Source organism: Rhodotorula toruloides, assembly GCF_000320785.1.
Source record: "Rhodotorula toruloides NP11 unplaced genomic scaffold Scaffold16, whole genome shotgun sequence".
Taxonomy (NCBI): Eukaryota; Fungi; Basidiomycota; class Microbotryomycetes; order Sporidiobolales; family Sporidiobolaceae; genus Rhodotorula; species Rhodotorula toruloides.
The window spans coordinates 29,633-43,222 of record NW_015622976.1 but is presented as its reverse complement, the minus strand read 5'-3'; the positions used below and the strand labels follow the sequence as shown (position 1 = coordinate 43,222).

The window sequence follows — 13,590 nt, the reverse complement described above, 5'->3', positions numbered from 1 at the left end:
GAGCCTGTTCCGTCGCAAGCGATTGCGGGTCGCCTCGTGAGGTGGGGCGGAGGATCGCAATGACGATGGTCGAAGGGGAAGGGATTGCCCGTCCTGCGGATTCGGCGCCAACAGCAGAAGCACCGCCTCGAGCTAATCAAGCTCCCAATGATCAGGCGATGCCGACCTCTTTCCGGGATAGAGCAGCAGGAGTAACTGTAGTCGCAAAATCTCGTTCGTTCGCTCCTCACGCCAACGTACGACGGCTGGTGTAGCCTACGGCTCATGCAGTATCACGGCAAGTTTAGGATCGTATGTACAGGGAGGTGGAGCGTCTCGCAGGAGTCGTCTGCGCCCTCACTTCTTGCCAATCGCCTTCTTCAGCTCATCATCCTCGGGAACGCCGTGACGATGCTGGATCTACAGGATGCGGTTGTTGTCAGCGTACTACTGCGCAATGCTCGTTGAGTGGAGAAGGAGGCGGGAGGAAGGATTTCGTACCGTGTTGTCGGTCATGACTGCGAAGTTTACGAAGGGGGCGTCAGTCTTTGCCCGTTCAGCACTCACCAAGAAAAAGAGTAAGCTTACGAGCGTGCACCATGAAGCCGATTGCGACCGTGACAATCTGTGGGCGGGCGAAGAAAGCACGAGGTTGGGAAGGTCAGCGAGTCCAGCTTTCATTGTCGCGGTTTCTTCGACGTACCGTGCCGATGAACGCCATCAGAGGAGTCTGTAAGAGGCAAAACAGAAGTCAGCGTCAACCTGAGGCTACACCGCATCGCATCGCAGCGAAGGCGAAGCCTGTCGTAGGCGCGAACGGCACAGTCAGACTATCATTCATTCGCCAACTCACCACCTCGAGACCAATGTTCTTGCGGGCAAAGAAGGGTGTAGGTTTGGGCGGAGTTCGGGGAACAGTCGGGTGAGAGGTCGAGGTAACGGGAGCGCCTTCGTGCGAAGAGGACCGGTCGGGCTGGCCGGCGTAGGTGCGGTGGACTGTGGGCGGACGCATCAGCACTCTGTAGACCGTAGAGAAGCTAGCTGGACTCACACGAAGGTGCGACGAGCGATGCAAGGACGGGAGAACGGCTCAGGAGGATTGGGACGGCGGGGACGACGCGCAGCGGACGGGCGGCGACGAGGCGGGCGGTGGGAGCGATGGCACGGGACAGCATGGCGCTTGCGGGAGTCAGCAGCGAGGAAGAGGTTCAAGGAGGAGAGCGAGAGAGTCGTCCTCGGAGTGACGCATGGCACACACCTCGACTCCTTCTAGAGTGTCGCTTGAACAGCCGAAGTAGTTCTATCAGACTCTAACTAGCATATTGAGCATTTTTCCGATGCCGTACGAGCGAGTTGAGGGGTGGTCAAGCGGGACTTCGCCTCGTCGCGTGGAACACGCTCTCACCCAACTCTTGACACCGCTCTGCCGGGCTGCTGCTGCCTGCCACGCGTGCTACACGGCTTGCTTGACTGCGTGCGCTAGCTCTTCATGAACGGCAACGTTGTCTTCCCTCCCAAACGCGGCGGTGGTGGAGGGCGACCGGGTCCACAGCGGGTGAACAGCGCAGGAGCGCGTGCGAACCCTTACAGCGTGCGTTCAGATCGCCCACAGAGGTTATACGAACGCGTCCAACCGCCGCTGACCCCTTCGCTCGCCCGCTTGACCCCCTCATCTCCCCTCGCTCCATCAACACAGCGTCCCCCTCCCGCCGCCCCAGCCGCCGACGGGAAGTGGCAGCATGACCTCTTCGGCGCCAGCTCGGACCTGTACAACCCCTCAATCAACTTCAGCGCCCTACGCGCAAAGTTGCCGGCTCAGCAGGAGACCTCGCCTAGCCTTCGACCGTTCGGAGTGGCGACTCCTGCGGCGCAGCCTGTATTGAGTGCGCCGACAGCACCGGTTGCGACGGTTCAGCAGGGCGGAGCGGCGCTCGGGATCAAGGGGTCGAATGCGGCGGCGCAGCGCGAGGCAGCACGGCGGGCCAACCTCGAAAGGATGGCGGCGCAGAAGGAGCGCGCCGAGCTGATACGGCAGCGGAAGGAGCTCGAGAAGGAGCGGCAGGAGAAGGTCAATATCGCGAAGGAGGAGGATCTTGGGTTTGTTGTTCAGGTCGACGGGCTTGTTGCGGGAACGAGTGCAGAGGACGTCCAGGTGCGTACGCGAAATACAGCGTGTAGAGACGGAGCTGATCTCTCGTCCGGCAGACCGCCTTTGGCTCGTACGGCGAGATCCGGTTCTGCTTCATCGTCGACCCGGCCGCCAGCGAACTCTCCGCCCGCCTCACCTTCACCCGCTACGACGATGCAGCCGCCGCGTGCTCAAAGCTCGAGTGCGCTCTCCTCGGCTTGCGTCATCGCGCTTGAAAGGAGATTGACGTATCTTCATCGCAGCGGCGCCATCGCCGACGGCCGACCACTCAGTGTCAAGCAGACATCGCGTACACCCATGCCTCCTCCCCTCCCGCCTCTTCCCAAACACTCTGTCGGTCCCGCACTCGTCAGCACTCCCTCCGCGACCGGCGCTGCAGCAGGCGTCCCAACCGGTCCGCGCAGTCAGCGACGAGCCCAGCCTGCGCAAGTGCAGACTGCAATCCCCGTCGAGCCGCCTAGCAAGATGTACGCCGACCAGATTGAGGCGGCGGAACGAGCGGCAGCCGCAGCAGCAGCGGCGGCGGCGCAGAACGGAGGAAACGGGATGGACATCGACATGGAGGATTCGATGGCGATTCCTGCGGGCGCTCGAGGCCGAGGGGCGATCCCGCGCGGTCGAGGACCTGTGCATGCGCCCGGCGCAGGTGCAGCGATGCAGCAGCGACAACAACAGCCGATCAACCCGCTGGCGGCACGTTTGGGCGTCAACATACCGTCTGGACCTGCCGCGATGAGGCAGCAAGGAGCGAACGGGCGCGCGCAGGGCGCGCCTGCAGCAGGATCGCTGGCGGCGCGGCTCGGTGGGAACGGTCAGGCGGGATCGGCTGCGAGCGGCGCGAAGGGCGGACGAGGTGGGCGCGGGGGCGGCGGACAGGCTGCTTCGGCTGGGCAGGGTGGCTCGTCGCTCCTGGCGAGGCTCAAGTGATCAGGGTACAGTACATCGGGGATCGTGCAAGGGTCGATTTGCGTCCAGAGATTGTCGCGAGGAGGACGGGGTCGGCTGGCCTTCTCAAATCGCCGCTATCTCGACTCGCCGCCTCGACCGCTTGTGTTGCTCTTTCCTCGGCGACAGGTGCGGATCTCGTCGTCCGGCGGTCGTTGTTCCGCCCGCGCTGTTCTCGAGATCGCAACGCCAGGAACCTGTCCTCGTGCTCGCATCTCGAAAAGTCCCCACCTCGGGACCCACTCATCTCTTTCTCTCTCTCGCTCTTCACTCGACGCATCGCCCGCTCTAATCGCACTCGCACGCACTCACAAGCAACGCACACGATGCTCTCGCCCCTCCGCACCTCGACCGTCCGCACCCTCGCCGCCGTCCCTGCTTCCCGCCGCTACTTCTCGCTCGGAGCTGCGTGGGACCCGCTCCAGCGCGGCACTGGCGCTCTCCGCCCGAGGAAAGAGTTCTACCCGTCGCAGTGCGGCAAGAGCGGCGAGGAGGTCAAGCAGGGAGTGTGGTACTGGCGGTGAGTCGAACCCTCGCTTGTTCCACCGCATTGGCGCTCCTCCTGCGGCGAGAGTGTACTGACGCGCTCCTCTCGTCCACAGCAGGCTCGCTACCTACGAGATGGGCTACCTCTGGGCCTTCATCGGCGTGGTACGCTTCACAATCGCTCCTTGTCGACGTTGCGAACTCACTGACCGATCTTCTCTGTGCGTCCAGATCGGAGCCGTTGGCGTCGGCATGGGCTACCACCACCGTGAGTGCACGCTGGCTGTGACTACTGCGCTCAGAAGCGAGGCTGACGATACCGCTGCCTCGTTTACAGACAGGGCTGTAGGTTTCCAGTGCTCGCAAACGTCGGGTCTCCCTGCACGGGATTGTCCTGGCGTTGCTGCAATCTCCGGGACGACGCTCACGTCCTGTCCTTCTGCAGAACGGGCTCGACGGCCACCTCAAGCACTGAGACGGGCGCGCTTCTTCCGGGTCATCATCCAGTCATCCACATCATCTCCACACTGTCGACATGTAGCATACTGTACATAGGCTCGTCCATCAGGTGCAATGGTCCCAGCCGTGCCGTCTTCTCCCCTGTTCTCGCAGTGTCAGCAACAGGCGAGTCGCTCGTCTTCCAAGCCTCCGCATCGCTTCGACCCGAAGCTCAGGATCCGCACCGAAGGAGCGCACCGCGGCACTCTGCTCCTCGATACGACGAACCCCGCCAGCGTCGCCTCCTGCCTTCGCCATCTCACGCCGTCTCGTCCCGACTCCCGACAGCTTCCGTCGCATTTCATCCGAATCTCGTCATTTGGCAGCTTCTGAGCGCCCCCAGAGGTCCGCAGGCGGGCAATGAAGCGGAAGGCGAACTTGCGAAGGTCAGCGCAGGTCGGAGCGAGCACCTTCTTCCATCCTTCTACAAAAGCGCACGCTCTCTTTTGCTTCTCGTTCTCCTTCACACACACTCACAACACTCACAAGCAATCTCCCAAGTGCGCCAGGCACCCCTCCCCTTGCGCCTCATGCCCCAACTGACTCTCCTCCTCGACAGACATGTCTGCCTTCGCTCCTGCCATCCGCCAGCTCGCCGCTGTATCCCGACGACGAGTCGCAACATCTCTTCCAGTTGGAAGGCGTCAAGCCTCGACTGCGGTCCCGCACCACTTCGAGGCGCCTCACTACTCGCTCAAAGTGCGCTCGCCTTCCCTCGATGTCAACTCCGTCCAGACTAACTCTCTTCCCTCGGTCCGCAGGAGAAGCTCACTCGCTTTGTACCGACCGAGTCGTACCCCTTGATCGCCTTCGTTGCCTGCATGTCGACCTACGCTATCGTCCGTCTCCCTTTCTCTTCCCCGTCGTGCTTCTGCTCATCCTCGTCACCTTCGGCAGTACTCCGGCTTCCACGCTATTGGCGCCGTCCCAGGCGAGCTTCGTCTCGCACCCAGCCATCTCAAGCAGGAGAAGCGCGCCGAGCCGTGGGAGGACCCACGCGCCCTCGCCGGAAAGTGGTAGACGGCCTCAAGCCTGCCCTTACACTGCCTTACTGTCTTGTCTGTATACTACTGCATTTCGGAAGTCTCGTTGCGCCGGTTCTAAGCGCGAAAATAAGGTCTAGAGACATAGTGAGGCTTAAGTTCGATTCTACCACCCGGTTATCCGACTGGGCGGCTGCTTCTCCACTTCTATCGCTCTCCGACCAAGCTGCATCAACCCCTGCCGCATCACCTCCGCCATCTCGCTCCTCATGCGCCCAATCTCGCTCGGCTCCTCCTGCAAGTCCTGCCCAACTGGCCGGTCGTAAGTGCTAGGTCGCCAGGGTATGGGGTATGTGGCGCGGTAACGCTGTACGAGAGGCTCGACGGTCGAATTGAGGGGTTCACCGAGGAGGATCGTGACGTTTTTGCCGGTTCGAGGAAGGTAGTTGGGCCAGACGCGCGGTTCGTCCATTACTTGCTCGAAACCTGCGGGCGTAGAGAGTCAGCATACTCCGGAGGGTGCGGAGAGGAGAAGGAGCGAACCCTTGATCCAGACGGGAATGATGAGCGGCATCTTCTCACACTCCATCAGCATCCGGCTGATCCCCCACTTGAATCGCCGCAACTCCTCCAGGTTTTCCTGCTTGATCCGACCTTCAGGGAAGATGTGGACCTACAGTAGGGACGTTAGCCAGGGTATCGCGAGCGAGGGAGGGACAAACGCACCCACTGCCCCTCGTCCAGCTTCTTCGTCGCTTCATCAATCGCCTTCTGGTAGATTCCTTTCCCTCGGAACGTCTCTATGACCTGACCCTTCGTGAAGAACCACCGATCCCACTTGCCCTGTGCGCCGATGCCGCGGAAAGTCAGCCTTCACCGCCTCGTCGAGCAGAGGGAGGAGGATAAGAACGCACGTTGAACATGACATCGCTCGCTCCGAGCGTCCATCGCAGTGTCTGCGAGTCGAGGAATGTCCGCAAGGGCAGGCAGCCCCACATGAACGGCTCGTCGACGCTGTTTCGCCAGAGGAGCCGGAGATGAGCTTGCCGGCTAACTGATGAGGAGCTGGTTAGGGAGAACCACGCACACCGAGATGTGGTTCGATACTGCGTGAGCTCGAGAGTCAGCTCAGCTATCGCAGCGAAGCGCTCGGCGGGACGCACCGGTCAACACTCCTCGCTCGCCCTTCAGTCGCTCGAGGAAAGTTGGCAGCCCGTCCACCCGCACTTCCCGACAACCTGCGCGCAGGAACAGCTTCGAGAAAGCCCCGACGACCAGCGGCACGCTCCCCATCCAAGCAAGGCGGTGTGAGAAAGGAAAAGAAGCAAAGCGGCGGAGACGAACGTGAAGAGGGGAGACGGAGATGAGGTTCTCAAGCGTACCTCCGAACGATGCTGGCAGTCCTCCAGCTGGGACTACACTCTGAATTCTTGGCAATGCGGGCGGAGCGTGCGGAGGTATGCGAAGATAGATTACAACCGGCTTTGCGAAGCGCAGAATACGAGGATGCTTGGAGAGACTTCGGGGTTATCCAGTACAAGGGTGGAACGAATGTGTATCTTGCTAAGTCAGAAACCCTGTAAGAAAGAACGAGCGCGAGACGGGAGGAGGTAGAGGCGGAAGCGCGTCTAGGGGGACAAGGGAGGTGCATTCAGGCAACGGTGACCTTGGCGACCTGCTCCGTGACCAGCTCGACCTGGGGAACCTCGCGGTTCTCCATGTGGAGATGCGATTTGGGGTGCTGCGGACGAGAGAGGCGTAAGTATGGTGTGCGGCGAGGAGGAGAGCCGAAAGCAAAACTCACAGGAGGCTCGTAGCTGGCCTGGCCAGCAATCTGCTCGTCGAGGCAGCCAGCAGCGGAAGCGATGAAGCCGAGGAAAGCCGGCGAGGGGTTGAGAGGACGGGTGCAGAACTCGGGGTGCGCTTGGAGACCGACGAAGTACGGGTGATCTGCGCAACATCCAGGTCAACATGCGCTGCACAGGTATCGAGAGCGATGCCGACACTCACCCTTGAGCTCCGCGACCTGCATACGCTCGCCGCGCTCGTCACGACCGGTGAAGAGGAAGCCCGCCTTCTCGATCTGCTCGACGTATGCCGGGTTGACCTCGTAGCGGTGACGGTGACGCTCCCAGATAACATCGGCGTCGCCATACAGCTTGCGGACCTGCGACCACTCGGTGTTGGGCTGGAAGACGGTTGGTCGGAGGCCGAGACGCATCGTGCCGCCGAGGTGGGTCTTCGAGATCTCGGGCATGAAGATGATGACGGGGTCGGGCGTCGTCTCCATGAGCTCAGCCGAGTGTGCGTCTGTGAAAGGCGACGATGAGACAGTTTCGTGATTCGGTGGTTGAGGTAAACTCACCCTTAAGCCCGAGAACACCGCGCGCGAACTCGATAACCGCGATCTGGAAGCCCAAGCAGATGCCGAGGTACGGGATCTTCTTCTCGCGCGCCCACTTCGCCGCTGCGATCATGCCCTCCGTACCACGAAGACCGAAACCGCCGGGAACGAGGATACCGCTGCCAGGTATTCAGCTCGTCAGCTTTGCTCTCTCGCTGCAGATTGTTGGGAAACCGACTCACTTGGCCGTGCACACCGCCTGCCAAGCCGCGTGGAACTCCTTCGGTCGCTCCTGCTGCGCCTCCTTCTCGAGGTCCGAAGACTCCACCCAGGTGATCTGCAACTTGCGGCCGCACTTCATGGCTGCGTGCTCGAGCGACTTGATGACGGACGTGTACGAGTCTTGCAGCGAGGTGTACTTGCCAACGAGGCAGATCGAAACCTTGTCGAAGAGGCGGTCGTACCTGTGCGGTTAAATCGTCAGCGCGGGTCAAAGGATCAGTGACGGTGCAAACAACGCACGAGATGGTCAAGTCCTTCCACATCGTGAGGAGCTTGGTACCGCGAGCGACGCGCGGCTCAGGAAGCCGGATCTGGTCGAGCTTCAGGCGGTGCTGGAGGAACTTGACGAGACCCTGAGCCTTCAGGAGGAGGGGAACGTGGTAGAGGGAGGAGACATCGTGGACGGCAACGACCTGCTCGTTCGCGACGTGGCAGAACATGGAGATCTTGGACACGACGGAGAGAGGGAGAGGGGCGGGGCAGCGGCATGCGATCTGTTTGACAGCCCTCGTCAGCTCGCGGCTCGGCATACAAACGGGCGGAGGACTCACAAGGTCGGGCATCAAACCGAGTCCGCGAAGGTCGCGAATGCTCGCCTGAGTCGGCTTGGTCTTGAGCTCGCCGTTGATCGAAGGAACAAGGGAGACGTGGAGGAGGGCGAAGTTGTCCTTGCCAACGCGGAACTGGAACTGCCGCATTGCCTCGACGAAAGGCGCCGACTCGATGTCACCGACCGTACCGCCGAGCTGTTCGCGGGCAGATCCTGGTCAACATTCCTTGTCCCGTCTCGCCAGGAGCGCCGTCGCTTACCTCGATGATGCAGACATCCGGCGCCTGGTCCGACTCGTCCACCGGGATTTGCGCAACCCGCTCGACCCAGTCCTGAATCGCATCCGTGACATGAGGGATGACCTGGACGGTCTTGCCGAGGTAGTCTCCCCGTCGCTGCAAGTCCAAGGCCGTCAGCTCACGCTCCTTGTCCGGCAGAGTCCGACACGCCGGCCCACCTCCTTCTCGATGACCTCGCGGTAGATCTTGCCGGTCGTGATGTTGTTGTCGCGGCCAAGAGTGACATTGAGGTAGCGCTCGTAGTTGCCCAAGTCGAGATCCGCCTCTCCTCCATCGTCCAGCACGAACACCTCGCCTGCAGGCCCGCAGAATCAAGTCAGCCCCGGACGAAGTCAATCCAGCTCGAGGGACAGTAGGTGACCCACCGTGCTCCGTCGGCGACATGGTGCCGGCGTCAATGTTCATGTACGGGTCGATCTTTATCGCCGTGACATTGAACCCGAGCGTCTTGAGCAGCAAGCCGGTCGACGAGGCTGATCGAGGAGACGCGACTGGATTCAGCGAGACGCGTCTGGCGAAGCAATGCTCGCGAGCTGGGACGAACCGATGACGCCCTTGCCAATACCCGAGATGACACCACCCGAGACGAGAATGTACTTCATCGCTGCGCCGTTCGACGAGGAGCGGGGGAGAGTTGGCGGAGAGATGAGGGTGAGCGAACGAAACGAGATGCGGGCGTCGTCGAGCGGTTCAAGCGGCAGCGGGCGCGGCTCGTGAGCTAGCTGGAGCTCGTGCAAGAGTGTCTGGGCCAAGTCCTGTGGCTGTAGCGGGGGAGCAAGAAAGGGGAGGGGACAACCCACACTCGCCCAAGCGCAGCTCGTCTCGTCCGACCATCTCCGTGGACTTGCGGGAAAATCAAGTCGGTGCAAGCAATGCAAGGGTTGCTGTGAATACAACAAGGACGCTACGAACGAGCCCAGCCCGTGTCGGACCGCCCGCTCCTCACGCGCCAACCACCGCTCCTCGTCGAGTCTTCGGCTCCGGGGCTGCTCCTCCTCCGTCAATGACCTTGCCGCTCGTCGTCTGGGGCGGAGCAGCAGGCTGCTTGCTCGGTCGTCGGAAGCACAGGAACTGGAGAGCTGTCGCTCGTCGAGACGCAACGAGGGTCCGCTTCAGCCCCTCGAGCTCTTGCTGCAGCTCTTGCGCCGAGCTGTTCGGACGGCGATAGTACGACTGCGAGATCGTCTTATAGATCGACTGCAGCGTCTGGTCGGCGAGTGGCGAGACGTGCTGGGAGAGGGTTTGGTGCATGAACTCGATCTCGAGCGTGGCCTGCGATGTCAAACAACATCAACGTGTATCTCCAGGCGAAGCACAACGCTGTTGTACGATGCCGAAGAGCGCGATATTGTGACGCACCTGCAACATCCCGCCCATGCCGAACCGCTCTACCTTGCTGAACGCCTCCAGCGCGACGTTCGCCAATTCTTCGACAAGACTGCCGAGCGTTCGCGAGACGAGTGGTCTTGCCGTCGCCGAGACCTGAGCGTGGACGAGGACGAGGGAGAGGAGGGCGTCGTAGATGAAAGGATGGACCTCTGCCAAGTGGAAGAACAAGCTCCATCAGCTTCGTCGCCTCTTTGGAGAGCGCACGAACTCACCCGTCGGCTTGTCCGCCTCGTACCAGTTGACGGTCCCTCCCAGCACGCCCTTGCGGATGATCTTGGCAATCTCGGCACTCTTGCGCTTGACATAGTCGTCAAAGAGGATCTTGTCGAGCTGCTCGGTGACGTCCATGAGCATCTGGATGTCGGACGCCATGTCGACTTTGTAGGCGGACTGGAACTGGTTGATCAGGCGCGGGATGGTCGTCTCGCGAAGGTGCGTCAGGTTCGAGACGGTGAGGAGGATACGGATGTCCTGCGATGCGATGCATTAGCTGCAAGCACGTCGTTACGATAGGAGGGGTTTAGCGCACCACGTTGCGGATGTCGACCTCCTTCGGCCGGCCCGTGTCGTCGTCCGCCTCGATACCCAGACCTCTCCGCTTCGTCCCGCTCGGACTGCTATAGATCGTCTCGGGGTCCGAGAAGGCGACGTGCACGAGCCCGTCGAGGAAAGCGTACAAGCCGTCAAGGAAGGCGCTCTGGATCTTGCGCTGGAAGTCGGTAGGGATAGTCACGTCCTGGCGATTCCGGGACGCCGTATTGCTGGATGAAGAAGACGACGAGGAGCCCATCAGAGCATTGCCGCGCTCTTCGGATCCACCGGCGACGCGGTAGGCCGAGATTGCCATGAAGCGCTGGAAGGAAGTGATCTGGCGGAGGAAAGCGGTCATGGCGGGATTGTCGGGATCTGGTCGCCATGTCTCAAGGCGGTAGAAGACCTTCGCATCTGTGGTGAAACTTGGTCAGCCGGCGGATAAGCGCCCAGTGCATGGACGTAACGCACCTCGTACCCAACTCGAGCAGATCGCCTCCTCGAACCTCCACCGCGTACTCGCGACGAGCTCCTTCAAGCTCTGCGTCGCCTCGCCCGATAATTCCAGCGCACTCATCTCGCTGACGCACTCCATCAACTCGTTCAGCACTCGAAGAAGCCAATGACAGTTCGTCGTGGCGTTCGAGACAGGCGGGACGAAGGACGGCATGGGCGGAGTGGCGTTCAGGTCGTCGGGTCCGCTCTTTGTGGTTACGGGCGGCGATGTCGAGGACGAGAGGGTGAAGAACTGGGAAAGAAGGGAGACGTAAAGAGTGACGATGTCCTGCGTCATTACGCGGCATTGGGTAGGCGAGCGGCGCGAGGCGGCTGACGTCGACGTGTTTTTCTGCAAAGTGTACCGTCCGGAGCATCGTCAGCATGTCTGCACAACCGGCATGCAGCTGGTACGAGCCCAGCGGGAGCCGCCGCGCACCTTCTGGTACTTCCCCTCCATGTAGCCCTTCGCGACCTTCCAGAAGCTCGGCAGCGTCTGCATGATGACCTCGTTCAGGTTGCGGACGAAGTCAAAGATGAGTCGCCAGACTTCGGCGCCGGCGGCGTTTTCTGCGGGCGGGCATGGCCGTCAGCGCTACTATATCTCGCTAGCGCCCGGAGATGACACACCTCGTACTCGCTCGCCGTCAAGACTCTGCAAGCTCGCGACGCAAGTCCCCAGATCCGCCGCCTGCTTCCGGTCGTTCTCCTCTGCTTCACCAAACTGGTCCATCGCGATTCGTATCCGGCTCATACTTGAGTCGGCGGAGGAACGCAGGAGCTGGAGGATGTGGCGATGTTGGGTGTCGAAGAAGATCCAGACGGGGTCGTCGGAAGGGTCGAGTTCGAGCAGGATTCTGCAGGTGATGGAGGTGAGCTGGAGGAACGGAGTCAGGACGAGGATGCGACGCACTCGATAGTCTTCTCCACCTCGTCCAGTCCGCGCTTCGTATCTCGCAACCGCTTGCCGAGCGTCGCGCGCAAGTCGCCGATAATCTTCTCAACCTGACCCCAGACTTTGTCGTAGATCCGCTTCTGCTGCTGCTGTTGCTGAGGCGTCGTCGGGACGGGCAGGCCCAGGAGCTGAGCTGGTCGAGAAGCGAGGATGTATCGGCCCTTCTTGTAGGCTTGAAGGGCGACTTCGTAGCGACCCTGCGTGAGTGCAGGGTGAGCCTCCGTGGACAAGCAACGATAGTAGCGGATACTCACCTCCTCGACCGCCTCGCCCAAGATCGTCGGCAGGTTGAAAAAGAACTTGGACCGCTCGAAAACGCCGAGCGTGCTCTTGAGCCGTTCCGCCTTTGTCCGCGCTTCGACGATAGGCTGGAAGACGGTCTCGGCGCGAGAGGAAGCAGCTGCGAGCGCAAGAGCTCAGCGATCGAGTCACCTGCAGGTGCGAGACTGCACCAAGCGCACCTTTGAGCGTGTCCCGCATCGACTTGACGCCGTAGTCTTCGCCCGGCGTCAAGGGTCCGCCGTCCTTCATCTCCTCGAATACAGCTGCGCAGTTCTCATCAGCACGCAGCCTGACAAGACTGACCGGTCGTACGCACTCTCTGTCGCTGCCTTGACCGCGACAAACCGATCCCACTCCGCCTCGACAAGCAGCTTGAGAGCACCCGATCGCTTCTCGAGCGACTCTTTCAGCCTTTCGCGACCTTATGCGAACTCAAAAATTCAGCGGGAAGTCCGCTGTTTGGCGCGGGGCGACTTACCGACGTTGAGGTCCTTGAACGTCGCGTTCGGGTGGACAGTCGAGAGGAAGACTTTCGGGTCGAACGACTTCGAGTGCGGGAGAACGGCGGAGCCTGCGTGGCGAACGTATTGTCAAGCTTGGACAGGCGAAGACCGCCCGGCAAAGTGAATAGACGCACGCAAGTCGCTTGGAAGGTCAGGGTTGTTCCTGCGGGCAGAGCTGGCGTTACTGGCTACGCCGTCTGTCTTGGAAGCGGCTCGACACTCACGCAAGGATTCCTCCCCTCATCAGACCCAATGGATCCGACTCGTCGCCCTTTGGCGCACCCGCAACCTTGGCCGTTCCTGTTGCGCCTGCGAAGCCATCCTTGGGCGAGTCGACAGATGCCGGATCGGCCGTCTCGCCGGCTTCCCAGTGAGTCTGCGACGGTGTACGAGTAATGTCAGCATCGATACGCCAGGTGCGAGATTGGCGAGACGTACGGGAGCGAGCGTCGAGAGTCCGTAGAGCTCCAACACTGCAGGGCGCATCGTGCGGTCGGTGAGCGCGTCTCAGAAAAGCAAATACCGCGTCGCACTCACTGGCCTCCTCGTTCGCCTCCCAGTCCTGCGGCTTTGGGCTCGGAGGTGCTCCATCTCGCCCGCTCATCCCCGTCTGCACGCTCAGCCCGCTGTGTCCGCTGTCCTGCCTGCGCATCTCTGCTCTCGGGTCGGGTTCGCTCGCACTGCTCGACGGCCGGCGGTACCGTTCGCCGTCGTGAGACGGTCGTCGCGTCGAGTGTGGGGGAAGTGGTTGTCGGGGGTCGAAGTCCTGCGGTTCCTGCTGGACAGGCCGTGTGTAGCTCCTGCCCTGCATCTTTGTAGCCTAGCACGGTGCCCGCACGAGCAGCAGAGCGAGAGCGTGTCGTCACGTCGAAGCCGAACAGGCCCTTCGACTTGATCCGTTCACTGGACCTCGCTCACCT

The 13,590-nt window shown here is 61.5% G+C and overlaps 7 protein-coding genes across 7 annotated transcripts; 3 read left to right on the top strand and 4 right to left on the bottom strand.

Moving 5' to 3' along the window:
- Positions 1–336: 336 nt before the first annotated feature.
- RHTO_01952 (uncharacterized protein) lies at positions 337–1,154 on the bottom strand (the record flags this gene model as incomplete). The annotated part of the gene is made up of 6 exons (XM_016415631.1): positions 337–399; positions 481–497; positions 568–604; positions 683–709; positions 833–975; positions 1,031–1,154. 6 exons carry the CDS (start codon positions 1,152–1,154, stop codon positions 337–339), a joined length of 411 nt encoding a protein of 136 aa, XP_016272201.1.
- Positions 1,155–1,468: 314 nt separating this feature from the next.
- Positions 1,469–3,055, top strand: RHTO_01951 (RNA recognition motif domain containing protein; the record flags this gene model as incomplete). Its single annotated transcript, XM_016415630.1, has 4 exons — positions 1,469–1,570; positions 1,676–2,131; positions 2,185–2,309; positions 2,371–3,055. The coding sequence occupies 4 exons, from the start codon at positions 1,469–1,471 to the stop codon at positions 3,053–3,055; spliced, it is 1,368 nt and encodes a 455-aa protein (XP_016272200.1).
- Positions 3,056–3,399: 344 nt separating this feature from the next.
- Positions 3,400–4,034, top strand: RHTO_01950 (uncharacterized protein; the record flags this gene model as incomplete). Its single annotated transcript, XM_016415629.1, has 5 exons — positions 3,400–3,593; positions 3,679–3,724; positions 3,791–3,827; positions 3,897–3,904; positions 4,005–4,034. 5 exons carry the CDS (start codon positions 3,400–3,402, stop codon positions 4,032–4,034), a joined length of 315 nt encoding a protein of 104 aa, XP_016272199.1.
- Positions 4,035–4,618: 584 nt separating this feature from the next.
- On the top strand, positions 4,619–5,077 carry RHTO_01949 (uncharacterized protein; the record flags this gene model as incomplete). The annotated part of the gene is made up of 3 exons (XM_016415628.1): positions 4,619–4,756; positions 4,819–4,896; positions 4,955–5,077. 3 exons carry the CDS (start codon positions 4,619–4,621, stop codon positions 5,075–5,077), a joined length of 339 nt encoding a protein of 112 aa, XP_016272198.1.
- Positions 5,078–5,206: 129 nt separating this feature from the next.
- On the bottom strand, positions 5,207–6,333 carry RHTO_01948 (Tafazzin; the record flags this gene model as incomplete). Its single annotated transcript, XM_016415627.1, has 6 exons — positions 5,207–5,526; positions 5,584–5,713; positions 5,767–5,883; positions 5,955–6,054; positions 6,128–6,146; positions 6,204–6,333. 6 exons carry the CDS (start codon positions 6,331–6,333, stop codon positions 5,207–5,209), a joined length of 816 nt encoding a protein of 271 aa, XP_016272197.1.
- A 358-nt stretch (positions 6,334–6,691) lies between these two features.
- RHTO_01947 (CTP synthase) lies at positions 6,692–9,117 on the bottom strand (the record flags this gene model as incomplete). Its single annotated transcript, XM_016415626.1, has 11 exons — positions 6,692–6,781; positions 6,845–6,990; positions 7,051–7,350; positions 7,406–7,563; positions 7,627–7,848; positions 7,907–8,160; positions 8,218–8,412; positions 8,477–8,611; positions 8,674–8,810; positions 8,881–8,988; positions 9,060–9,117. 11 exons carry the CDS (start codon positions 9,115–9,117, stop codon positions 6,692–6,694), a joined length of 1,803 nt encoding a protein of 600 aa, XP_016272196.1.
- Positions 9,118–9,457: 340 nt separating this feature from the next.
- Positions 9,458–13,481, bottom strand: RHTO_01946 (exocyst complex component sec5; the record flags this gene model as incomplete). Its single annotated transcript, XM_016415625.1, has 16 exons — positions 9,458–9,787; positions 9,875–10,053; positions 10,117–10,375; positions 10,434–10,849; positions 10,907–11,282; positions 11,370–11,500; positions 11,561–11,787; positions 11,844–12,082; positions 12,140–12,285; positions 12,347–12,430; positions 12,484–12,588; positions 12,646–12,738; positions 12,805–12,833; positions 12,895–13,046; positions 13,109–13,143; positions 13,208–13,481. The coding sequence occupies 16 exons, from the start codon at positions 13,479–13,481 to the stop codon at positions 9,458–9,460; spliced, it is 3,075 nt and encodes a 1,024-aa protein (XP_016272195.1).
- Between the last annotated feature and the right edge of the window lie 109 nt (positions 13,482–13,590).